This window comes from Ambystoma mexicanum, chromosome 12 (genome assembly GCF_040938575.1).
Source record: "Ambystoma mexicanum isolate Mex_15411 chromosome 12, UKY_AmexF1_1, whole genome shotgun sequence".
NCBI classification, from domain to species: domain Eukaryota; kingdom Metazoa; phylum Chordata; class Amphibia; order Caudata; family Ambystomatidae; genus Ambystoma; species Ambystoma mexicanum.
Window position 1 is genome coordinate 466,272,270 of NC_090936.1, and position 27,293 is coordinate 466,299,562.

At 49.7% G+C, this 27,293-nt stretch overlaps 1 protein-coding gene across 5 annotated transcripts in view; it reads left to right on the forward strand.

The window, feature by feature from the left end:
* Nucleotides 1-27,293, forward strand: part of HIPK2 (homeodomain interacting protein kinase 2) — a 668,258-nt gene that overhangs the window by 419,135 nt on the left and 221,830 nt on the right. For all 5 annotated transcript variants that reach the window (XM_069628730.1, XM_069628733.1, XM_069628732.1 and 2 more), the window contains exon 3: nucleotides 16,171-16,294. In XM_069628730.1, the coding sequence (XP_069484831.1) occupies nucleotides 16,171-16,294 (124 nt within the window). The remainder of the gene's footprint in view (nucleotides 1-16,170; nucleotides 16,295-27,293) is intronic.

A 27,293-nucleotide genomic window follows, 5' to 3' on the forward strand; every position in this document is an offset into this window, starting at 1 on the left:
TGGCACGACAACAGTATAAAGAGGTAGGAGGGGGAGAACCCCGTAAGGGGAAGGCTACCCCTTTGTGTTTCTGATTTGGTTCCTCCTGAAGCCAGCTCATAGGCTGGGGGTCACCCACAGTTGGGCAAACAGATAATAAAGGAGGAATTGGATCAGAAGGAGCTATGTTGTCCACGTTCACCCTCATGCAGGTTGCCCATGGTCCGGTAGGACTGTGTTTTTTGTCGGCCAGCACATTATGGGCACAGTTTTAAAGTCATGCAAATGAAGGTGTCTGTGCAGTATTCTCCTTTTCGTTGGGCTGGCGTAAGTGCATAGCGCGGCCAGTGGTTAAAGGTTCTAAAGAAGAATACAGAGGAAATATCAATAGGGAAAGTACCATCTCGGGGCTATATTGGTGCGCAGCAGACATTGGGGTTGAATGTACCTTTTATGCCCAGAATGGTCCAGGGAAACCGAGAGCAACATAGGCTGAGGAGAGAAAAGCTCTCTAATGTTTTTGTTTTCATTTTGGTGTATGCCGGACCAGTTCATGACGAGCCGTTACGGACATATGCACTCCTTCGGGATCCTGTAAACTTGGCAGAATAAGCTCAGTGTGCACAGTGTTGCCCCGACGGCTGTGTGCCCATTACAGAGTGCCCATTACTATTACACTAAGTCGTGTGGTATACCTTTCCGTGGCATAGTTACAGGGCGCTTAGCGGGGCCATCCCCCACTATGGCCCCTCTCCCGCAGGGTCGAAGACATAGATGCAATGGTTAAATTCTTCATAACAATCACACAGACAATTTATATACATATATTTGGAAGCACTAGATCACATTTATTGGAGTCATACACAATTTGGGGGGCGGTCCAAGCCACCAAGTAAAGCAATCTCCTTAGACTTCTAAGGTAGCCCATTTGGTTTTATCCGGGCTTGCAATCATTTTAGTGTCCCGGGTGACACTTGTCACTTTCGGTGTTTGCAGAGTAGCGGACATTTGCCTCTGATTATAAACTGATATTCCGGGATCACTGAATCTCGTTGATGAGGAGTCTCAACTGTCCATAAGGGACTCAGTGCCCGTCGTCTGAACCTGGCTCAAGTGCGGCCATCGGGAACCGCACACGGCCGAAACTGCAGCGTCAAACTTCTCTCCGGCTAGGACCGCCCCTAACTCCGCCTGTGACAGAAAAAGAAAAGTTAGCAAAACATTGCACACCTTTATGTACACACATGCTTGTTAACTTTTACTCTTCCGCAAGCTGCTGAAAAGTAAAATGTTATCATAAAATTCTTTCATTTTGTACAAACGCCAGAATCCCTTCATCGTACCCCATGAACACCATCACAAGATCGCATTTATTGGAGTCATACACCATTTGGGGGGTGGTCCCAGCCACTAAGTAAAGCAATCTCCTTAGACTTCTAAAGTAGCCCATTTGGTTTTATCGGGGCTTGAAATACTTTTATTATCCCGGATGACACTTTTCACTTCCAGTTTTTGCAGAGTAGCGGACATCTGCCTCTGGTTATAAACTGCCATGCACTAATATTCCGGGACCACTAAATCTCGTTGACGAAGAGTCTCAACTGTCCATAAGGGACTCAGTGCCCGTCGTCCGAGCCTGGCTCGAGTACGGCCATCAGGAACCATGATCTCCAAAACCGCAGAAGTTAGGAAGAATAAAGTGCTATTATAAAAACAGTAGGACAAATTAAGCCTTGGGGAAGCAACTGGTCATATCTCTTCTACCTCGCCATCTGCTGGCAAAACCACCTGCTGCACTTCGACAGTGCCCAGCAATATTAATTGTCACCTGTAACAACAAAGGTTCTTGTCACGTGACCGTTGCAACCTTTCCCCTCCGTTCACGCACAGGCTGCTTCCTTTTGGGTGGTGTTTTGGTAGGCGATTCACTTGCTGGGGGGTTTCCAGTGCTACGGGTGGGCAAATCAGGGCTTGAACAGCCTGCTGGTGTGTGGGCACCTCTTGCTGGTCCTCCAGCATCCTTTTTGCCTAGTCTCTCCCTTTCCTGCGCATTTCTTCTTGGAAAAGTGCAAACATTTCAGCCTCATCCTCAAACTCGTCACCACTGGGACTGTTTAAGCTAACGTCGATGTTGGCAAACATGTCTTTTGACCCTTTTCCCATCATTGCAGAGACCACTCATTTCCAGCTTCTCACTTGTACCATGATCGACCTGCAAATGCTCCTTTTATCCTTTAAATTGTGCTTGACCTGTGTTTGGCACATAAAACAATCCGTTATCAAACATAGTCACATAATAAACCCTTCTTGTCATCACCCGCTTGGGACTCCTAAACCTTGCCTAGCAACCTGGGTGCATTACACATACTCAATAGTACATTATGAACATTTTATTTTAAAGCTCTACCGTACACAGCCTTGCATAGGACACATGTTCATGCATTACTGTTACTACCAATTGAAATCTGTACTTCTTTATCGCCCCCAGGAAGTAGACCTTGCCGGAATTTGAACCTGCGACCTGCAGCCCCGATCACTGCACTGTCTAGACAAATCATACTGGCTCTAAAGATTCCCCACCCTGCTGTACCCAAGACAGCAGCTGAAGTGGTATTTATCTGCAGAGGAGTCCTTATTGTTGTGACGTTAATTAAAGAATTAGCTAGTGTGCAATACATTGAAGTGTGCCGAACAGCAGCAGGCCATAAAACGTTGCCCCGTCGCAAGAGCATAGCCCACATACAAATTTGCTGGTGATCTGCGCTATCTGAAATGAGCCATTTGTATAAAGAGGCAAAGGCACGACAATGCGAGCCTCCATACCGCCTACAAATCGCCATTTTTAAAGAGCCAGCCCTGGCACGACTAAGCGCGCACCCATGGCGCGACAAACCGCCATCTCAGAAGGGGACCGGCCCTGGCACGCAGTACAAGCACCTCCATATCTGCCCCAGCATACATTGAGTGAAAACTTGGTAACAGAAGACATTATCCCACAGGGTGTTTCTCAATTTATTGACCTCGGAAGGATGAAAGGCTGAGTTGTCCCTGCCGGGATTCGAACCTGCCACAATAGGCTGCGCACAGATATCAGGGGCAAGTGCTTAGCTCACTGTGCTATTGGGCCAGATTTTTTTGCATACGTTGATTGGAAAATTGCAGCGCAGCAACCGCCCATACTATAAATCGCAAACCCCCTCCCCACATTAAGCACTTTCTCATTGGAAAGCGGTGCTCTTCCAATTTGTCTTTACCGAAACTCCCTTGAGGTTATTTTTAACCCTTTTTTGGACCTCAAGCAATGCCTCAATTAAACATACAGATAAAACACGAGCATTCTACGTAAACAAAGCTGCGAGCGTGCGCAGGATGACCAGTGCACAGCACATCCCTTTTTGCACAATTCAGCCAAGGCCCAGTGGGCGCCATCTCAACCTAGTTCTTATTTAATAACATTCTCTACACCCCCGTAGCATTCTCTAAACCCCCATAGTCCTCATCAAATCGTGGGGCACTTAGCCCACCGGGGCCTAGATCTCTGCACAGCACCCCAAAGCAGCGGGAGCAAGCTGGTGCACATTATTTTTCTACTGCTAAGTACAAGACCGGCGAAAATGCACACATGCATCTCCGAATCTAAAACTCTTAGACCCTCCAGCACATTGACTACAGTCACTGAGGGCGTTTCAACCACAAAGCGCATTGAGGCCATACAAATGGGGAAAGAGCGCTATATAAATAACCAAATACAATACAATACTGCAAACACGTGATAAAAGGCATACATGTATTTGCAGAAATCATTATTGGCCCAAAAAGAAGTAAAGATCCTTGCTTGTTTACATTCCCCTTGCACCCTCCATTTTGTATTTGGTGTGAAAAAATGCCCCGTTTTCAACATTACATCTTTCTTCCTTATAGTATTTATTACTAACACGGCTGTGTTTATTTATTTATTTTGTCATTTGTAGAGTGCACAAAACCCTAGGGCAACTAAGCACTGAATGTATGTATGTATGTATGAAATCGCTATTTCACATTCGCCCAATCCCAGAAAGCATTTAAAACAAGCGCTTGTCTCAACAATGCTCTGCCTTTTCCTGCGCCTATCGGCTCCCACCTGGAACTAATGCTCACACCGATGCAGGGCTCCCTCAAATCGCAAAATGCTATGCTTCAAAACATCCCCATCTGCCAATATTCAAAACGAAATGTGCGTCCAAATTGGGAAAGCCCGCAGACCTGCTATGTAAGTAACACCTTTCCAGGTATCGGCCTCGGGCCCCCGTGGAAGCTGTTTGCTGGCACTTATCGCAAAAGCTATGCAGCCTTTTTACCCAGTCCACCAATATCAGCAAAAATGCACACTGCAAGCGGCAGAGCTCAACCCCCCTGAGCTGACTAACTACCACTGCGCTCCTGGTCCAGTAGCAAACGTAACACTGTACCCGAAACCAGAGGGGTACTAAACAGCCCTTTCTTATACTAGCAGTGCGCCCTCAGTGATCCGTATATGTACATCAACAGTTTTGCCCATCCCCACCCTGATTGTGTGGGCAAAGCGATGCAACAAAGGTATGCTTGAAACTGGCAGCGAAAAGCCTTGCAGTCAACAACCCCAAAACATGTGTATGCTTGAAATGGCCGCGAAACGGTAATAGGAGCACTTAATTGAACAAGTTACTTGAAAAGAAAAAGCAGTAGGAGCAGGTCGAAACATCCTAACCTATGCTCTGCAACCGAAGACCCCTGGCGACACGGCGCACCACGGGACACTGTTACCCCAAAAACCTGGGGCGGGTCGTGGGGATTTGGGTGTGGCCCTATCCGTGCTGTAAAATTGTTTCACGCTGGAAGGATGCGCCCAAAAACATTGCATTTGTAACATCACTCCAACATCTTGGGGCGGTAGCACGGCACCACTCAGCAAATAACACGCGAACATGCGCTCTTGCCAACACAATGCGATACTCAATGTCACTTTTTTGTAGACCTTTGTGTCGTGCAGGATACAACAATCATGCATGTTTGCAATGCCGAAACCTGTGTGCTTTAAAACCAAATTGCATTCCCCACTCACCCGATGAAAAGGGGGGGGGCAGGGCTACAATATTTTTTACGTGGATCTACAGGTGACAACATCCTCGGGTCCGTAAAATCAAAATTTCAAATTATTACAAAATGCGACCGCACAAGGGACATAAAAGGCATTATTATCGAAACACACCCCGCGGCACAGCGACCGCACAAGGGACATAAAAGGCATTAGTATCGAAACACACCCCGCGGCACGTCGCCCCCCCCCCAAGACATAAAACGCCTCCCATATAGAAAGCAACCCCGTGGCACAGCGCCGAGACAGCATGGTTAATCATTCAATATGACAAAACCCGAAACCTTGCCTTTCCTTCTTCCAAGCGGTATGAAGACCGCCAATAAGCACTAACCGGATGGCCTCCAAATGTTCAATCAAACACTTCCCGGTGCGGACAGCAATGGCTTCGGGCGGGGGCTGTACTTCCACTTCGGGCGGGGGGGATGCAACAAAGCGAAAGAGCCGCCTGTCTGTCTTCTTCTTGCTGATAGATTTTATCCATCAGCAGTGATTACTGGATACTGAGGCTTCAGCCTCATTACTCCATCTTCTCATGTTGAGTATGAGGTTGTGGGTTTGGATTCTTTGTGGTCTGTGTGCTAGGGAGGCATACGTCAGGTTAGGTCTGATGATCGCCTTGTAGATGTTCATTTTTGTCTGGCGGGGCATGGACCTGGTCTTCAGGAGTGGGTACAGGGCTGCCATCTTTCCTGTTGCCTTCTGCTGAGTATTCTTGATATGGCTTCTCCAGTTCAGTTTGCTGTCCAGGGTCACACCGAGGTAACGGCTGCTGCTCCCCCACTTGATGGTCTCCCCATTGAGGCTGATGTGCGGGTGCTCCTTGATCTTCTTTCTGGTGAACAGCGTGGCATTTGTCTTGCTGGTGTTGAGTTCTATCCACCAATCGCTGTAACACGGCAAGATGGTATCCAGTGAGCTTGCAGGTTCTTCGCCACTTCCGTTTCGCTGAACGACTGGAAGATGACTGCAACATTGTCCTTATACAGTGCCAGGTCGGTCTTGTGGAGATCCGTCGGGATGTTGTTGGTGAAGATGTTGAACAGGACGGGTCTGTGGTTCGTCCTTGTGGCACGCCGCCTCAGATTGGATGTGATGAGGACATCTCAGACCGAATAGCGACATGGATGGTGCGGTCTCCCAGGTAGCTTGCAATCGTCTTCACCAGATAGTTTGGAAATCCCTGGACGATCATCTTGTGCAGCAGTCCCTTGTGCCAGACTCAGTCGAATGCTTTGGCGACATCCAAGAAAACGGTTCCCGTGGAATTGTTGATGTTGAATCCGTGGCTGATGGTGAAAGAGCCCAGCAGCCCCTGCCTTATAACTGCTCCCCGGAGACGAAGCCAGATGTGGCTGGGCCCGGGGATGCCCCTTCCAACTCCAAGGGAGGAGGAGGAGAGGTGCTAGGTATCCTGGGGGTTTGGGGTTGGGTGTGGCCAGAGGGGTGGCCCGCTATGCAGGCTGTCCCTCTAGGCCCCCTACGGGCTGCAGCCAGGGCTGTCTATCACATTTCCCTTGTTTTCAGAGGAACGACATCTGACGTTACTTGACGGGGGTTGCAGACAGCATTTGCTACTGATTCGCCCCCTCTAAGTTCAAGGGATATTTGGCCTCTTTTAACTGCTTAATTGTAAAACTAGGGAAAAAAGAGAGCGAAAAAAACCCAACTCCATGTGAACGAGTTCATGCACTTTACCAGTTTGGGTTATTCACAAAGGTTTAGTGAGGTGGGCAAGGATTTTACTAGGTTGCTGGTGTCTCAGAGGAGGTGGCTAATGAAGTGGCCGCTCGGTCATTTGGGCCCTGAGATCCTATGATGGAAAATGGTGTGTTTTTTGGGTACAATATTACACCCCGGCTAGCCCAGCTTATTTTAGAAGTGGGGTTATGCAGTAAGGCAAACGTTTTTTTGTTGTCACATGAAATACAGATGCTTTCACCTTTCCCTGGCAGAGTAAAAGCAGTTTTGTGGTGTTTAAGGTATGTATCCTCTTTGACTCTGTCCTTTTTTTTCTGTGTCTATGTGGTGTGTGCAGTGATGATGTCGCCGTGAAAATGGCTTCCAGGTGGCGACATTTCCTTATAAATGTCACCATCCAGACAATCAAACACGTTCCCCAAATATTCTAGGATTGGATGTAATAATATATAATTATACTCTTCCTAGAATATTTGCGGAAAGAATTTTAGGGGTCAGCAAAGGAAAGTCGCCTACCTGGCGACTTTTTCACGTCAACATAATCACATGGAACTGTCTGTGTGGTAATACATTGTTGTGTGGTAGACCGCATCTACCACAGGGGGTATTTGTTTGGTTTCACAGGAAGCTAGTAAGTTACAGTGATGTTAGGGATGTAAAGAACACTGTGTTGCAGGACACTTGGTGACACTTGCATGCCGTTTTTACCGCCCAGCTACAAGTGTTTTCGGACTTATTTTATTTCGCGTTAGGGGCGGATGTTAGATGTTTAACAGTGTTTATTGCTTATAAAAGCCTGAATCCATCCTTAATGTATTCAATTAAATGTGCAGGGCTCCTCCTCTGCGGTGGCGCGCCAGTAACTGGAAGGTGGTGTAGGCCATGGAGGCAATGTTCATACCATTCACTGTTTAAATACTGATCACTCTGCTGCTGCCATATTTATATATTTAATATTTATTATACAGATTTGTATGCTCACCCATAGCTCTCAACTCACACGCTTTTGGCGGGTGTCACCCGCCTTGTAAACAGCTGACTCACCCGCCAAGCCTCCAGTACCCCCATTCGTTTCAATGGGCCTCTCACCTGCCAAAAATAAAATCGGGTGTTTTCACCCGCCTTTGTGACACAAATGGTTGAGAGCTATGGCTCACCAGAGTGCTGCAGTCAGTGAAGTTCTTACCTAGGCTGTCACTAACAGTTTACCGCGACAGGAGATATTTGGCGTGATATGTTACTTGCTCTCACTTTCGAGGGAGGTGCCGATTGCATAACCAGCAAGCGCCGCTGGGGTCTGACCCCAGTAGGTTTCCCGAATATAAATCACCCCAGTTAAAGTATGTGCTCGTTATCCATTTCATTTACAGGTTGTGTTTCATCCTAAAAACCCCATCGCGCTGTTGATTAAGGTCATTAACCCTTTATAGATTCGGGGGCATTCTTCATTTATATGCAAGCAAGGACTGGTTGTGGATAACTGTTTCCCTAGGCTTCCCCCGGAGATTTGGCATGCGCATGCGCGCGTTGAGGTGCGTGCCCTTCTTGGGAGATTCTGACGTGCGCATGCGCGCGTTGAGGTGTTTGCCCGTCTTCGGTTCTACACAGGTTGCTAGTTAGTCATTCCTTCCTTCATTTTTACCTACAGGTCGGCTACATGCAAATCCCAGCTATCAAAGGGCACTTACACCTGGCTTTAACAGAGCCCTGGATCTCATTAATTGAATAAGAAAGGGTGCAGGTTTTCAGGAAGGAAGTGCACGATCCATCAAAACGCTGAACAACAAGAGCAGCAGATGCAGTAGGCAGAGTAAACATGTAGACAGTGCTTAAAATAGAAACACATACGTGCAGGTACCCACTATCCCCGAAGACCTGTTTACTGTTGCAAAGTGCTGGTGTGTCTCCAAGTGTTGCCTTGCTGGAGAGAAATGTCGCTACCATGTCTTTCAAACAAAACAGGTACCCGGGATTGGCAAGTACCTGCCCATTTAATGCACTGTGTGTATAGAACTTTAACCCGACTGCGGACCTTGGAACAGGAACGGCAGAAGGCGGCGCAGGCCCAGAAAGAGGTGCACATGGCATTTACTGTGCTTTTGTTGCAGCCGAGAAAAGAGCTGCGTGCTCTGCAGGTCAAAGAGGAGGGGTCTGGGCATTATTTGACTGATGAATTTTAGGACAGATTTAAGACAGAAATAGAGGGTTCACATCAACGTTCGCGTGTATGTACTGGTCGGAGTACTCACTGGACACGTCTGTAGGACCAGCCGCCAGATTAGCAGTCTGGAATGATAGAGACATTTCTCACCAAATGGGCCCTCATCACCCAGTTCGCCATGTCAGCCAACAAGCAAGTGCTGAAAGAGAGACACCCTTCAAAACTTACACAATTTGGCCAAACGGTGCGTGATAAAGCACGTTTTTCAACATGTATTGTCCAAAAACCTATATGTATGTGTTATTTTATTACATTTATGTGATAGTGTTTGGACTTCGCCAATTGTCATGCAGCGTACTTACTGCTCACATAAAACATTAGATAGCAACATGATAAAATATGAGAAAATCACAAAATACAAGTCGAAAAAGCAGGAGATGTGATTGAATTGTTTTCATCGTATTAAAAGGCCCTGGAAACAATTACTGGGGACCAAAAGAGGCCCAGGAAATAAACTTCAAAGTGGCCCCATATGACTAATTTTCAGCAAGCCCAATGCTTTTCCTATGAGAAAATTTGGAAGTACCACAGAAAAGAGGCCCAGGGTGCAGAGGCCCACCGGGAAACACCCTTGCATGAATGTGAATTTGATCGTGGAGAAATCGTGGCCTCAGGATTTCAACTGTCCTCATCTTACCCTTTGTTTATCTAGCAGATGTGAATCCGATCTAGCCCATGTTTAGGAAGTGTTCATGCTTCGCATCGACTGGCAGCTTACTGTATGCCTGTACAAGCTTCATTTCTATTGACTCGCAACGTGATTGGGGGTGTAGAAGTCAAGGGGGATTGCCGGGTATCCCCCACTTCCTTCATATAGACCCACGTCAGCTTTGTCAGTATGTAAGCGCCTTGACGTCCACGTGCTTGGTGCGCTTATATAAATGTTTAAGTTAATAAATAAATGGCTGCTTTACAAAGGTTTTTTTCGGCTATGCTGTGATCTCGCGAGATTTAGTCCGAAGGGCGCGAAAGCAGAAAACACATTCAGTTTCCCTTTTACATCGGCAAGGCTACCTACAATGGTAAGGGGACGATGAAAACCCCTTTTTTGCAGAAAAAAGCACGGTGCAGCAGTTAAATCGGATATATATGTGCCCACATAAGCTCTATGGGAAATTTGCTTTGTGATAGTTTGTTTTTCGGTTAAATGCTTTTCGATGATTTCGTACGTGACTAAATCACATAGAAGCTAAAAATCACAAGGAACTTTAGCATTGAACAGACTATCCGAAAGATGATCCAGGCGGTTTTGAAGGGAAGCAGATAAAATAATCCAATACTTTTGAGTCTGCCAGTGTTCCCCGGAGAATTCCCCTCTACAACTATAAAAACATGTATGTGCCCAATATACACTTACTGTGCCGAGACACACAAATGAATGCACGGCAGACAACTGGCGGCTCTTTAATGTCTCTCTAATATATTTCCTACACTGTCTATTGGCTGTCAAATAGATGGCGAGTATGCAAATAGAAATGTAATTAATCCTGTGCAAGCAGAAATAATTTCGGTTTTAAATTATGGGCCAGGAAATAGATTTGTCAACATTGAACTTTTGCTAGTCAGGATCATAGAAAATATATTGCCATTAGAATGACTGTTATCATTGCCTCTGTCTCACTTTAGCAGTAGATGTTCTGGACTGGACACTGTGGTTTATTAAGTTGTATGCCCCTTCCCCTTTGCAAGCACCATTACCCCTTTCTGTCCCCACACTACTCTCAATGAATAGCAGCTCCTACCCTCCCTGTTTGTAAGTGTTCCCCTTAGGATTTCGTGGCCTCTCTACCCTGCCGTGCCTGCATTTCTCTCATCACCCATCAGTTCCACTTCGGTCCTTGACAGAAGATGATATGATAGGTTATTTATAATGCGCTGAATACCCAGAGGTTTCTAAGCGCAGACCCGGGATTGAACCTGAGGTGCTCAGTGTCGTCTTGCTTCCAAGGCGAGCACGTTGCCCCTGAGCTATCAGTTCTTCCTCTTCACGAGTCTCCTCTCCTCATCCCTTTCGCCTTCCATGCTTTATTCCTCAGTGCACTTTCATTTTCAGTCTGCCTTCTACTGGCTTTCTGATCAAAATATACCTTTACTAATCATTTGAAATCTGGGACTATTTGCTGACCGCCCGCTTCTTTCTCTGCCCCTTTCTCCAGGTGCTTCCCTGAGTTGTAACCTTATGATGCATGTATGTTTTTTTTTTTTGGCGCATTTTGGTGAAACAGCCACCAAAATATCGCCAACACCATTGCAACAGAGAAGAGAGTGAGTGTTGGGGTGCCATAAAGCTGACTTTGTGGTTTGCATGACAACTGGAAATGCTGCGGCATGATCGTCCGACACACTAAATAGTATTTCTTGCTCCATTACACCAATGTAATCCAATAATGGCCTGTTAAACTAATTTTACTGCATTTCTCTGAACTACTGGAAATTCGAATCTAGCTGTGATTTCATCTGCCTTTTTAACTGCATTTTGCTGCATTTTGACTGTGTTGCTGGATAATTGAATCTAATGGTGTTTAAAATCTTTTAACTCTTCTCAAACGCTGATGTCACTTCCCTTTCCCCAATTCCTCAGGCTTTTCAATTTGCATGGCCTATCTACTGAGCGTGGGACAGAATTCTAGCTCCATCTGCATGATACTGCTGTTCAATTGCTATGCCTTTTTACCTTTAACTTGTTATCCTGATTACCTCTTCTGCATGCTCTCGTTATTGGCAGCTTGCCCCCGCTTTTGTGATCCTGTCTTGCTTCCTTGAAACTGAGGCTCTGCTTTTCCTCATTACGCTTGATGTTCTGTTCCACTTGCTGCTTGTGACTCTCCCTCAACTGATTGCCTCTAGGCCGCTTGGTGAGTTCCTCATGCACTGTGCAGTCCCTTCTTCTACTCTCCACCCCCTGGCCCCCCTTTGTAACTATTGTGGTCGCTAACCTTCCCATCTATTCTAATTGCTACTCTGTTGCCTTTCCTACCCCTCTATCTAAGCCTGGAAGGAGCAAATATAAGCAAGCACACCTGTTCTCCAACCCAGGATTCCCCAATTGCTGACACCTGCATCAGTGCTTCCTCCAGGCAGAGCACTACTGACATCATCTTTGCTGTGCACTCTCCTGACCTATGGATTCCCCATGTAATCGATATCCTCTCTCCTTTTTCTTCATCTCCCATTAATGGTGAAACCAGTTTGGAAGTTTTCTTGGCATACTTCCTATCATCTAGGGGCATCATTAATGTTTACCAGAATGGCACTATCATGGCCCAAGGCTCCCAGCCCAACATCGTCCTTCTTGACAGGCGTCTTCCATCTCTCAATAACTTCCTCCCTCCTCCTGCCCCTCCCTCCTCCTGCCACTCCTCTTTCTGCCATGCCCCAGGCCTCTTTCCCCCCTGCCCCACCAACGGTTGTAGCCAGTCTCGGTACTCCGCCTCAGAAGACCTTTAAAAGGTGGTAATCTGCTTCACCTTGCTACCCTCAACTCTTGCTCTGCTGTATAATACTCCTCTGACATCTGTCACCTGCTTGAAGACTGGGACCTCGATGTCCTCGCACTCAATAAGACTTGGTTCAATGCCAGCTCCGTCACTGTTTTTCACACTCTCCTTCCTGAGCGCTAGTAGATCCTCTCCAAATCCAGGTCCAATCAGTCTGCAGGTGGAGTGGCTCTTGTCTTCCCTGAATGTATCCCGGCTTCCGTCATACCCACTCAGTCCTACTCCTCCTTTGAATGTCTTGTTAGTAAGCTCTGTGTCTCTCCTTGCCTCTTGCTCACTCTCACTACCATTTACAGGACCACGGGGCTGAGCTCCCTCTTCCTCTTGAAGTGGGCCGACCTCGCCTCCTACCTTCTGACTTCTACCTCTAAACTGCTCCTCCTTGGATAATTTAATATCATCTAGACTCTTCTGACGCAGCCACTCTACCCTTCCGCAACCTCTGCAACTCTCTGTCCCTCACCATTTTTCCCTTTGGCCCAACCCACCCAGCCGGACACACCCTGGATGCCCTTATCACAGCTAATCTCTCTCTCTAACCCTTTCACTACCCCTCTCTCCTGGTCTGACCTTGCTCTCCTCTCCATCTTTCTTGAGCTCCCTAGCTCCCCGGCTAAGCCTCTGCCTTCACTGCCAGTCTCCTTCTCTGTTATTCAACCAATGAAGCAAGTGTCAGTTGCTGCTTTTGCCGCCTCCTTCATTACCCCCACACTCCTGCTATTGACTCCCATACTGACTCTTCCCTTGCTAACCTTCACCTCTCCATTTCCAACACTCTTGATATCCTTGCCCCTGCCATGAGGATCCGCTTGAAGCCTGCCTCCAAGTGCAATGGCTGGTATGACACCGACCTAGCCTCGCTTAAGCGCAAGTGCAAAGTCAATGAACGAATGTGGTTGGCTTTTAGCTCATCCACTGACAAACTGACCTGTCAGCTGCTCCAAAGGCAATACAGATTCTCCATCTGCTGCAAAAAACCGACCCACATCCAAGCTCGCATCTCTGGGGCCACAAACAATACGGCTGAACTTTTCAAAATCTGCCAATCCTACCTCTGTCTCCATTTCACCTCTTCCTTCCCAGGCCCTCTGCACGTCCTTGGCCATTCACTTAATTACCAAAACTCAGGACATCCTGTCCTCTCCCTCTTCTTCCCCCACTCCTTCCGCTGTACCCAGGTCTCCCTTGGTCCCTCTCTCCTTCCCCCCCTCACTCCTCCTTCACACCCATAGCACCGGATGAGGTCACCAAGACAGTTTGCTCTATAAAAGTCTCGTCCAGACAGGTGCTCCCCTGCACCTCTAGAACTATCAAGGGCAACATTGCCTCTCTCACTCCCTCCTTGGCTGAGTTCTGTAATCATTCTTTCGCCACTGGCTCCTTTCCTTCACCCCTCAGGAAGACCCTTGTGCACTCCTTCCTAAAAACGACAACTGCAGACCCTTCCTTCCTGGCTAACTGCTACCCTATATCCACTACCCCCTTCTTGGGCAAATGTTTGGAGAAGTTGGTCATCTCCCAACTAATCCACCACACTGTTCTGGATAAGTTGTAAAGGTTGAAGCGTAGAGGCAGGCAGATTTAGAAAGAGGCTGTTGCAGTAGTCCAGTCTAGAGAGGACCAGAGCTCTGGAGATGGTGAGCTTCTGGGGAAAGTGAGAAAAGGAAAAATACCTCTGAGAAGGTGCAGGTGATAGTTTGACTTCTTAGACACGTCACAGATGTGAGAAGAGAAGGACAGGGTGGAGTTGAGGATGACACCAAGGTTCTTGGCCGCACAGGAAGGAGCAGGAAGAGGGCCCAGAGTGGGCGGCCAGAGAGGGAGAGGAAAGGAGGGAACAGGTGCCCCAATGAGGAGCATCTCAGTCTTAATGGCATTAAGGCAGAGATCATTGGTGGTACACCATTCTTGAATTGCGGCCAAACAGTCTGGTATGAGAGAAGGGGTAGAGGTGGCTGAGGGGATCAGAAACCGACGCAGCAGGGACCTTACCTTTTTTTGTTTTTGTTTAAATCTTTAAGCGGTCGGGTGGTGGGGGGGGGACACCCCCGCAACCCCTGCTGACATTAAAGTGAACAAGAGTTCGGGGGACACCCCCGTGGCCCCCACTCCTCTTGTTCACTATAATGCCATTCGAATGGGAGATTTGATCGTAATGTTCATATTGGAACAAATCTTCGATCAAATCTCCTATTCATAAATTTTTTTTGGTCAAATTGGGTAAACCGATGATACTGAGCAGTTGGCAATGCTGAGCTAAGAATATTGAGATATTGATATTAACAAGCCAATTTCAAGCGACTGATCAACGTTGCCACTGATAATACTGTGCCACCGATGACACAGAGCCACTGAGGATACCAGACCACTCATGAAGCTCAACTGCCGAGCATCCCGAGCCGTTGATACCGATCCACTGATTATGCGTAACCATTGATTACACTGAGGTAATAGATACTAGGTTATTGATAACGATGAGCTCCTGATGTGAATTTTCGGAGCCACTGCTCACTCTACAACTGATCACCATCGTTCTGTAGCGCTTGGACATTTGTTTTTGACACTAGTGAGGAGTAACCTCTATGATAAGAATTATTCTGAATTTGGCCTTTAATATGCAAGTTCTCTGTAACATTTGATTTTTAGCAAGATAGTTCAGTAAGCTAAGCCCCTGCTGTAGAGATGTATGTGTTGCCTTCAGATAGGAGATTTGAATCCCAGGCAGGGTGGGCTGCCTTTTCATCTTTCCCATGCTCCTAAAATAAAGCTGCATTGGTCTGGACAGGGGGAAACATTTCAGTTTATTGTCTAGTCTTTTTAAATCATGCTATTATCTCAATAACATTCCCAAAGGCGAATTCTTGCATTTGCACATTGTGATCAATGTCTGTCTATTTCTGCCTGATTTTCGAAATGTGCCCAAGGAAAGGTCCTTTAAAATGTCACCTTTGAACTTTTTTTAAATGGTCTTTTAAGTCTTAATGTAAATCTGTCAACAAAGAAGCACAAAAGTGCTTAAAATTGCACCATTCAGCTCGATCTTTCAGGTAATAACTTCAAGTCCTTGACAAAGAATGTTTAAAATCATATACGTTTACCACTGGATTTGAGCAACAGTCCTTCACACCTGAATTCCCCCCCCCCCCCCACAAATTACTTGACAGGAACATTCTAAACTCCTACAATATTGACAGTGTATTATTACCTCTAAATTCAAATATCTTTGACCAATGTCAAATGACCTTAAATTTCTACATTTAGGTTTCTGTTCCTGTTTAAATGATTTTTTTGGAGCGGATACTCGACATTTGATGCTAGCTGTGTTATGAAAATCTGATCTCTTTTACCAATAGCCGTAGCCAAAAGTGTTTTAACGTTACAGTGTGTGTAGCCTTTCTGTGAAATGATTTAGATGTAAATTCACATGCGTTGGTTTTTAACGGGGATCCATAAACCTATATGCCAAATGATGACAACAGCAAAGATGCACAGTCTGTGCGTCCGTTCCTGAGGCCCCTGTTCTGTGTCCGCTTCTCCTCTGACTCCATGTCGTTTGCTGTCTCTCAGAGGAGGCGACTGCGTCACTGCTCGACGGCTTCTGCCATGCTGCACGCACCTGCGCTCTCCACCAATAACCCCCCATCTCCTGTCTCCCGCAGGGCTCCCGAGATCATCCTGGGCTTGCCGTTCTGTGAAGCGATCGACATGTGGTCACTGGGCTGCGTCATTGCAGAACTATTCCTGGGCTGGCCGCTGTATCCCGGAGCTTCAGAGTATGACCAGGTGAGAGCAAATGGAGTCCTTGCACATGCGCAGCATGCACAGCCGGCCCCTGCTGAGAGAGGTTGGTATTTAATCGGAAAAGTACAGATTTCAGTCTCGCTTTTCATTCATTTGAGTACAAGAAAGTTCCGGAGCTGTTGAAAGAGAGTCGTTTAATATTGGCCGCATTACAAGTGTGGTGTCCGGAAACAAGGGTGCCAGTAAGCTTACAGGCATCCTTGTTTCTAGACCACCACACTACGAGTCTGCCTGCAGGGCCGGCCTTAAGGGCAGCAGCACCCTGGGCGAACTGGCGCATTACAAGTGTGGTGTCCGGAAACAAGGGTGCCAGTAAGCTTACAGGCATCCTTGTTTCTAGACCACCACACTACGAGTCTGCCTGCAGGGCCGGCCTTAAGGGCAGCAGCACCCTGGGCGAACTGGCGCATTACAAGTGTGGTGTCCGGAAACAAGGGTGCCAGTAAGCTTACAGGCATCCTTGTTTCTAGACCACCACACTACGAGTCTGCCTGCAGGGCCGGCCTTAAGGGCAGCAGCACCCTGGGCGAACTGGCGCCCTCGCCCACCGCGTCCCCCTGGTTAACAGGGGGTAGGGCAGAAGGGGGCGGGGCCAGGATGGGCAACATTTTTTTTTTAACCTCCTCGTTCAGGCGGTGACGTTAGCACCCCATTGTCATTTAATGAGCCTGCCATCGCGGGTTCAATCAATGACAATGAGGCGCCTGCCACACATTCTGCCACTGCGCCAGCTCGGGGTAGCGCTTGAAAGACTCCTCGGAGCTGGCGTGGTGGGGGGCTAATGGCGCCTTTTCTTGTGAAAAGTGTCCACGACGGAGGGGCGCATTTAAATGCACCCACCGCCGCGGGCACCTTTTACAGTAAAAGGTCGCCTGCGGCGCCTTGTCCCACAACGCCAGCTTGGGGGGAGCCCTTGAAAGACTCCCCCGAGCTGGCGTGGCAGGGGCAAAAGGCACCCTGTGGGGGCGTGGCGCCCCGGGCAGTCGCCCAGCTCGCCCCCCCCCCAAGGCCGGCTCTGTCTGCCTGCATGTGCCGTTGAGCCCGGCAGGTGTGACCCTGCAGGGAGCATCAGGCCCTGCAGGCAGACCCTTCGCAGAAGCACTGTCAGTGCTGGTGCTTCTGAGTCTCCGTTCCCATGGAGTCCTATGGGTCTCCACGGGAATGGGGACTTACAAAATCTGCCGCCTGATTTCTCGCTCCGCTGGGACCTTTATGTACCAGTGGCACCGAGAAGTCAGGTGGCATATTCAGTGTGACGAAGTTGCAGCCAACCTCGTAATGAGGCCCATTGAATATGTGTAACTGGGGCGAGTAGCCAAAACACAATTTAATGAAGAAGAGGTTCTATTTCAGGACACTAGGTAACAAACCTGGTGTAGCCCCTGCTTTTCTGCACCCACAGTGGGCAAGGGAGTGTGCTTTCCCTATGCCAGGCCAGGTATGATCCGTCCTGTAACCCTCCCCATCACCCAGACCAGCTGAATATGAAGGGGCGCTACAAAACCTGCAATTTAAAAGATGTTAAAACAGGAGATGGGTTGCGCACTGAATTCTTGCTTTCTACCACACCATGCAACGCAAACACATAGGTGTATTATTGAAGGATCCCAACAGGGACCCCTTTTCATTCATAAAACACACCACAATAACTATAAACGTGTCCTACTCGTCAACCATCTTTTCTGTTCTGCTGATGGGATTTCCCTCTAAACGAACGTCCCCATCTGACCCACCCTTCAGGGAGGGGTCAAAGGTAGACCCTTAAGGGGACGCAGAGTTAAGATGATCATCGCTTCCCACATCCGCTGAATTTCAAGGGTTTTGTTGTGTTAATTCTGATCACCTTAACTGTCCCTTAACTAACATTTTTTTCAGTGAATTTCAAGGATTCTGTAATTCCATAGTATATCCAAGGGCCACTAGCCATGGCCTTCGGCTGGCCACAGCCTTCAGCCACTGTACATGTTGCACCAATAGGTTTCTCTGTTGGAAATAAACAATAACAGACCAGAGAGGGGTGAACAGTAGGTTTCTTTTGAGCCCACTAGTCCTGGCCCTTTGGCCATGTGGCCACTGTACATGTTATCCTTAATTGTCCCTTGACTAAAGTTTTTTCAGTGAATATATATATATATATATATATAGATACAGTGAGTGTGGCTATATTTCTGGTGTCTTGCCAGGACATGATTAATATCCATAGATACAGCGCACAGAATTCTAAACAGGAATGGCAATCACTATAGTTTTGACTCTGTTCTGGTGCATGAGTTCTACAAAGAACAGGAAGTGGAATCCAAAGTTTGGCTTCTGGAAAGGGGGAGGCATTCCATAATTGTAATGCCTAACTCTCTGTTTTGAAAAGCAGCTTGGGTAAAGAAAACAATACTGCAAAACTCACTTGAACAAAGAGAAAAATAAAATTCAATATGAGCTGACATTGGGCCTCATTACACGGATGGCGGTTCATGCCGGTAAAATACCGCCACCGCCTTGGCGGAAAGGGGAATTACCGCCCCATTCCAAGGTTGGCAGGGCGGTAATTCCCCCTTCCACCATTTCCCTTCCCCATTCCCATTTTTGCCCCATAGGGCTCATTGGGAATGGGGAAGGCGCTAATTACGGTACCGCAAATTGCGGTACCGTAATTAGCTCCCTGGGTCCCTTTGCGGGTTGGTTTTTAACGCTTGCAAAAAGCAGGCGTTAAATCCCGCAACCCGCAAAGGCCAGCCCAGGAATAGAAAACCTTACCGCCATCCGTGTAATGAGGCCCTATATCTCGGACCTCATTTAGCTGCAACAGTGATAACCTAAATTCACTGACGGACAACACTGTTTTGACATCATTTAGCTCCAACAGTGATAACTGAAATTCACGTCTAACAACACTGTTTTGACATCAGTTAGCTGCAACAGTGATAACCTAGATTCGCGGGTGAACAACACTGTTTGACAGCCACATTGTGGGCAATTAAATCATCACTTGGTACTAAAGAAATCCTGGCACTGGGCCATGGTTTCTTCGTTTACGTTCAGGCTGTGAGGGCTCTCATGGAATCTAGCATGGGCAAGGAGTAGAATTTTGCATAGTAGCTTGCGTCTGCAAATTAGGGCCTTGATTTTCTCAAGATTCAATTATGGTTCCTGCCAAAATCTATCAAGAGGCAGGGCGCAATGTCACTGATGCCGTCAACCACGAGCCAACGCTCCGGCTCAGTGAAAAGGAAGTCGGAGAACCCGGCTAAGCTTCGGGAGAAGCCCCGGCAGGTCCGATGTAGAAAGCCAAGGGGAAGCGAGGCGGAGATCCTCCCCCCACGGTGAAGGCCTCAGACGCGCCGAAGGTCGTGAAGGCCCAGATTCACCTGGCTAAGGCCTCGATTGAGGGAGTCGTGGCGGCCCTGGCAAAGCCTGCGGAGGCGACCCCAGTGGGGACGATTTCCAGGCCTAGAGTTTCCCTGCCACCCCGGAGGGAATCGTCTTTCCAGCCTATCGAAAAGACCCCTGTGAAACCCTGGGATGAGAAAGAGGGGGGGGTGAGGTAGTCCTAACGGACTCAGATACCTCTTCCGAGGACGAGCTGTCTGTCATCAAGGCAACCCTGGACAAGAGGTTCGAGGAGAGGGCCTGCGGGAAGGATCCTGACGAGGCCGACGTAGAGAGCGAGGGTGGAGCCGATGAAGAACGGCAGATTGACGAGGAACCGGACACCACGCCGCTGCCGGCGCTCCCGTCGCAACCAATGCCGCCGACGGACAGGCAGGATGACATTTTGCTGGCACTGCAAACCCTGTGCACCAAGATAAGGACGAGGCTACCCTTGCCTCTGGTGGCCGATCCAGCGGCGCCTGGACCGTCAGGGAGTCCTCCACCCAAGCGGAGACGAGTCCATCCTCCCCCACCCTTCCATCCTTCACCTCCATCCCCTCCACCGAGGGATGAGACCGATAAGGCGACGACAGGGACGGACAACGGTGGTGACGACGGAACGGATCTCCCATAACCCCCTCCGTGGGCTTCACCTCCCGACAAGATTGGCTCCTTTCACGCCATAATCGCCTGGGCATCAGAGCTTTTCCAGCTATGCCCCGATGAGCAGAAGGAGGAGGGGTTCCTCTACCAACGATGGGAGGCTAAGAGGAAGACCGTCCTCTCAGTCCCGTTACTGGATGACATCTGGGACGAAGGACTGTCCCTTCTGAAGAACCCGTCCATGGCCCCTGCGAAGAGGGGTCGGTACAAGAAGAAGTACCGGGTCCCAGACTCCGCACCTATGTGCCACAGGGCACAACCATCCCCAGATTCGGTGGTCTCTGCGGCGGCCAAGAAGAAATCGGCAGGGGCGACGGCATCAACTTCCACTTCTCCACCAGACGGCGAGGGGAAAAAGCTGGATGCCATGGGATGACGGGTCATCTCGTCGGCAGCGACGACCTTCAAGGCGGCCAGCGCCCTCGCGATCGTGGCCCGCTACGACAGGGAGCCGTGGTTTAAGATCGCTCCCCCCCTGGACTTCCTCCCAGACGACAAGAGGGCGGTAGCCATTGAAATCCTGCAGGAAGGCGAGGTGGTGTCAGACCACACCATCACGGTGGCCACGGACATCGCCGACACCGGTTTTCGCTAGATGGGCAACAGCGTTTGCCTTCGTCGGCGTGGTTGGCTCAGGGCCACCGACTTCCGTCAGGACATGCAGACCAGGGTACTGGACATGCCCTTCGACGGGAACAACCTGTTCTACAAGGCAGTGGACGAGCCACTGCAGGCCATCAAGGCGGACACCGAGATGGCCCGGACCTTGGGCTCTCTCTAACAGCGACTACCGTCCTTTCGGACCTTGGGGGGCAAGTCTCAAGGTTCTTCCAAAGGATTCGGCGGCAGCTCCTCATCATACCACCAGGCGGCCCGCTCTTCGTCGCAAGAAGCCTACAGAGGCCGCATCAAGGCCGGTGGACACAGTCGTCATCGCCAAGGGGCCCAAGGTGGCAAGGCCTCGGCAAAGCAAGACTGAACCGGCCGTGACATCGGGCCCCCACCCGAGCACCCCGGTGGGAGGCCGGCTGGCGAACTTCGTCAGCGCGTGGAAGTCCCTCTCCACTGACCGTTGAGTGCTGGATGCCCTGGCCCATGGGCACAGTCTGGAGTTCCAAAAGAAGTGTCCCCATTTTCCACCAGTGGCCAGGAAGTTAAACCACATTCCACAGCTGCTTCTGGAGGTATGAGCAATGCTGAAGAAGGGCACGATAGAACTCGTCCCAAAGAAGCTCTGGAGCTCCAGAGTATACTCGCGGTACTTCCTCGTCCTAAAGAAGACAGGCGGCTGGCGGCCCATTCTAGACCTCCGCCACCTCAACAAATTCAAAAAATCCCAGAAGTTCCGGATGGTCATCCTTTTGCACGTATTGGGACAACTGGAGGAAGGTGACTTCCTGTCATCGCTGGACTTGGAGGATGCCTACTTCCACATCCCCATACACAAAGGACATCGAAAGTTTCTGCGCTTCGTGGTCCAATGGCGGCACTATCAGTTCAAGGCACTGCCCTTCGGTTTGAAGTTGGTGCCAAGGGTCTTCACCAAGTGCCTGGCACCGGTGACGGCGCGGCTGCGCCTGCAGGGGATTCACGTCTGCCCCTATCTGGACGCTTGGCTCATCCGAGCGAAATCAAGAGAACTCGCCGTCAACCACACAGCGAGGACCGTCTGCCTGCTGACGCAGCTGGGGTTCTCGATAATCTTTGAGAAGTCCTGCTTGGTGCCATCGCAGGACGCCCTGTTCCTGGGAGCCAGACTCAACACAGTGGCACAGCTGGCGTCACCGTCAGAGGAGAGGCTGAAGGCCGTCCTGGGCAAGGTACAACGGCTGTTGACCACAGAGGTTGCCAGCGTGAGGTCCATCAAGTCCCTGCTCGCTACTCGGCATGATGTTGTCATGCATCTACCTCGTGCGACTGTGCAGGTTGCGTACTTGGCCTCTGCAGGAGTTCCTCGACGCCCGTTGTGTACAAGTGACAGGAAGTTTCGAAGACAAGATCTCCCTCAAGGAGACTTTCCGCAGGCAATGCGGTGGTGGGGCTCCCGCGGGGATGGACTTCCAGACCCCAGCGCATCAGGAAACAGTGATGACGGACACCTCCCTGGAGGGATGGGGCACACACACCAGAGAACTCCAAGCAAGAGGCCTTGGCTCCCAGAGGAGAGGTCTCTGCACATCAATGTCCTGGAGCTCTGGGCCGTGTTCTGGGCCCTCAGGTCCTTCCTCCTGTCCCTCAAGGGCAAAGTGGTATGGGTCTTCACCGACAACACCACCACGATGTTCTACATCCAGAAGCAGGAGGGTACCATGTCAGTCTGAAAAACCAAACCAGCTAACCGTCGTGTTGCCCCCCCCTTGGGCAACAACGGTCTTCAGACAATCTTGGACAATCTCCAAATGGGGTGTGGATCACTATACACCCCATTTGACTGCATTCGCATCAGGCCCCATGTGCACTGTGTACTCCTAGAACATACACCTATCTTACTACCGTGGGCAATAACAAATAACACTAAGACACAAAGAATCGATTCAATTTATAACAATGGGATACATTTATTTATATACACACAGCTAAGCATATTGCATAACAATGCAGGCAGTTCTAATGCTATGTCTAATTTGCACCCTTTTATACTTCTGGTGCAAAGACTTCCCATTCTGCATGTGCCAGGTCAGTCAGTGTTTGCCTCTCAAGATCTGGTCACTCGACCTCCCTTGCTGCACCAAGACACCTCTCCCATCGCATCTAGCATTGCACCATCTCTCCAGCCTCTCTCTGTGTCTCTTCCTCGATCTCCTCAGCTCTCTCCAACAACTCTCTCGAACTCCTTTCACTCCAGCCCTCCTGGTTATAGTCTCTTCTGATGACGCATGGAATGTCTCTCTCAGCGTTTAGCAAAATGCCTGTCAGTCTGCTGTTTGGGTGTGTGTTACTTGCACGGCATGTCCTGTCGTGTGCTAACAGCGTGACCTCATATCTCTTTGCCTTTCGAGTATGTTGCGAAATACATCATCTGTTCACTGTTCATACCATTCTCTCCACTGTAGGCATCACTCTGCGTTACAAAAGCACTTTTAGGCCCCGTTCTTAAAGCACCTCTTCTGTGTGAAAAGGCTTCCCTCTCTCCTGTCTACCCACTCCCTGGGCGCAGCCCACACCTTTGCAGTCTCTGCGAAGCACACCAGCCATGCTGATAAGCTTCCCTCTCGGACAAGGGTTCATGTTATCTGTGTATGTCTGCCAATGTTTCGAACAATGTACCATAACATTTCTCCGCACTGAGCAACTTCTGTCTTTCTCCATCAAAAAATGGCTCATAGGCCTTGTGTCTTATTCTGAATGCTTCCTAGTGTTTACCGCAAATCTCTCATACTATAAAGCAAAATAATTTTAAGTGCCTCAACATACATACATACATGTGTGACAGCGTGTCAAACATATCTCTAATGTGTCTCTACAACACATACATGTGTGTCATTCTAAATGTCTCTCCATGGCATTTCAAATATGCCACTGTGTGTGTCATTACAGGCCTAATGTTTCTCTCAGCCTAAGCGCTATTTCTAATGTAAGCATGAATACATAGCATATCATGGTGAGTATATATCGTGTCTCTAAAACACTACATGGCAATAGTGCAAAAGTGCAAAGTGGCAGCATGTTTATCATCATTCTAAATGGCAATGTACTATGGATAGCTAAACAGAATGCAATAATGGAATGATTCCATAGCAAAGAGTAATGATTGGATGATGGTGAATGGGTAATGGTGATTCTAACAGTGAGTCTTAATAATGGGTGTTATGATTCTCTACAGAGAGTCTATGATTTCATCATAATGATAACAATCCAAGGCTCCTCATTTTATCCAATTCCACAACCAGATCGCCAGCTCTATCCAAGGTAGCGCAGGACCTGTGGCACTGGGCTGACCCAGGGGATGTTCCTGGTACCCTTCCACCTGGCAGGAGTAAATAACACTGTTGCCGACTTACTCTGCAGGGAACTGCACTCGTGCCATGAGTGGGAGCTCCGGCAGGATCAAGTGGATCTCCTATTCTGACGATGGGGCAATCCCCAGATAGATCTGTTCACGACGACGGCGATGAACACCGAGTGCCGGAGGTTCGCCAGCAGGTTTCCCCAGCTGGGGAGCATGGGCAATGCATTCTCCTTCCCCTGGGACGGCCTGTTCCTCTATGTGTTCCCACCGTGGCCGTTGCTTCTGCGACTGATCAGTCAACTCAGACGGTCCCGGTGCAGTATGAGCCTCATCGCACCAGCGTGGCCGAGGCGGATATGGTACCCGGACCTCCTGGACATGTCATCGTCCCCTCCAGTCAAGCTTCCGACGGAGGCAGATCTTCTCGCCAGGGAAGGAGGCGCGATCCCGCACCATGACCGAGGGTCACTGAACCCAGGGTCACTGAACCTGCAGGCCTGGCTCCTGCAGCACTAGAGTTCAGAGGCTACGATATCTCGGCGGACTGCAAGGAGGTACTTGGCAAGGCCAGGGCTTCCTTGACTCTTAAGTGCTATGGACATAAATGGAAGAGGTTCTCTGTCTGGTGCCGTGCACAGAAGATCAACCCCCTATGGATTACGGCCCCTCAAGTGCTGCGGTACTTGCTGTCGCTGGCCAAAGCGGGGCTGGCGCATGCATCCATCAAAATTCATCTGCGGCCATCTCCCGCTACACCAGAACTCCGGGGCGGTCCTCGATGTGGTCGCACCGCCTGGTGAAGGAGTTCATGAAAGGACAGTTCCGCTCGTTCCCGCCGGTGAAGGCTACGGCCCCGGCGTGGGAGCTCAATGTGGTGCTGACCAGGCTCATGGGCCCTCCATTCGAGCCTTTGCATTCGGCGACGCTGAAGTTCCTATCATGGAAGACCGCATTTCTTGTGGCCATCACCTCCGCAGGACGAGTGGGGGGAGAGATCCCAGCCCTCTCCTGTAAACCTCCATTCTCCAGCATGGGGTCTGGCATGGATTCACATGCTCATGAATATTCCCCGTCGTCAGGCTGGGAATCCTCGGTAAAGAAAAAATCAATATCAGTTTTGTTTCTGATCTGTCTTTCTTAGTAGTAACATATCACTGATCTCTGCGTCATACTGCCCCTAGCCAATGACTGCCCTCTCCCCAAGCCCCGCCTCTGGCAGCCATCCTCAGATTTTTACCACACGCTCAAGTGTTGGGAGTCCTCGTGCTTTAGCTCTCGAGTTTTTGCTGCGTTTCCGCGCTTTTCAGGAGATTTTCTCATTTTTTCTGTTTAATCGAGCCTCAAGCTCCACCGTTTCTACTTCCGATAACGGGGACCCGTTTCGGAATTCTTCTACGCCCCTCAAGGGTGAAGTTTTCGTCGAGTTTACGCTTCTTGGAGGATTCCGGAAGATCTGCGGCCTACCTCAACGGACATGGCCCAGGACAAGGGAAGCCCGACGCCCGGATCCAAGCTGTTCAGGTGCTGCCCTGGATGCGGATTACAAAACGTTTTCAAGGAGGACGAACATTCACAATGTCTCTACTGCCTTCATGAGGACAAGACGCACGTGGAGAAGGACTGTGCGTTCTGCAAGAACCTTTTGGAACGGACCAAACAAGATTGTCGTTCCCGCCTCGCCGCCTTGCTGGAGAAGAGCACAGCAGGTGAGAAGGCGAAGAAAAAGTCTGAGCGGGCTTCTAAGTCCTGTGAGGGTGCCCTGATGACGGGGCCCAACAGAAGGCCAAGCACTGCGAGTCCGTGGGCACCGGGAGCGCTGAAAGGTCGGGCTCTTCAGCTGCTAGGCAGGGCGCGACTTCCCCGGCACGTTCAACCACGAGCCAGCGCTCTGGTTCGGGGAAGAGGAAGTCCGAGAACCCGGGTAAGCTGCTGGAGCGGTCCCGGTCGATCTCGAAGGGGGAGCGAGGCGCTGACCCTCCCCCCAATGCGAAGGCCCAGGACGCACCTAAGGTGGTGAGGGCTTTGATCCAGTCGGCAAAGGCCTCTATCGAAGCGGTCGCTGCGACCCTGGGATGGCCTGTTTCTATACGCGTTCCCTCTGCTGCCGCTGCTGCTCCGCCTCATCAACCAGCTCAAGAAGTCCAGGTGCAGAATGATCCTCATCGCACCGGCGTGGCCGAGGCAGATCTGGTTCCCGGACCTTCTGGACTTGTCAACGTCCCCACCAGTCAAGCTGCTAGCGGACGCGGATCTTCTCTCCAGAGAAGGGGGCGCCATTCTCCATCATGACCCACAGTCGCTGAACTTGCAGGCCTGGCTCCTGCAGCACTAGAGTTTGGGGGGTACGATATCCCGGCTGACTGCAGAGAGGTTCTTGCAAAAGCCAGGGCGTCCTCAACTCTTAAGTGTTATGGTCATAAGTGGAAGAGGTTCTCTGTCTGGTGCCGTGCACAGAAGATTAACCCTCTGCAGATTACGGCCCCTCAAGTACTGGCGTACCTACTGTCGCTGGCCAAAGCTGGACTGGCTCACGCCTCCATCAAAATACATCTGGCTGCCATCTCCCGATATACCAGGACTACGGGACGGGCGTCCTTGTGGTCTCATCGCCTTGTGAAGGAATTTATGAACGGACTATTCCGATCGTTCCCGCCGGTGAAGGCTCCTGCCCTGGCATGGGAGCTTAATGTGGTGTTGACCAGGATCATGGGGGGCCCCATTCGAGCCTATGCATTCGGCGCCTTTGAAGTTCCTGTCATGGAAGACAGCGTTCCTCGTGGCCATCACCTCCGCACGACGAGTGGGAGAGATCCAGGCCCTAGCTTGCAAGCCTCCATACTTGACTTTTCATGACACGAGGGTGGTGCTGAGGACGCACCCCTCCTTTATGCCCAAGGTGCCATCGGACTTCCACCTCAACGAGCCCTTGGTGTTACCAGTTTTCTTCTCGTCGCCTTCGACGCCGACCAAGAGGACTTTGCACTCGCTGGATGTAGCTAGAGC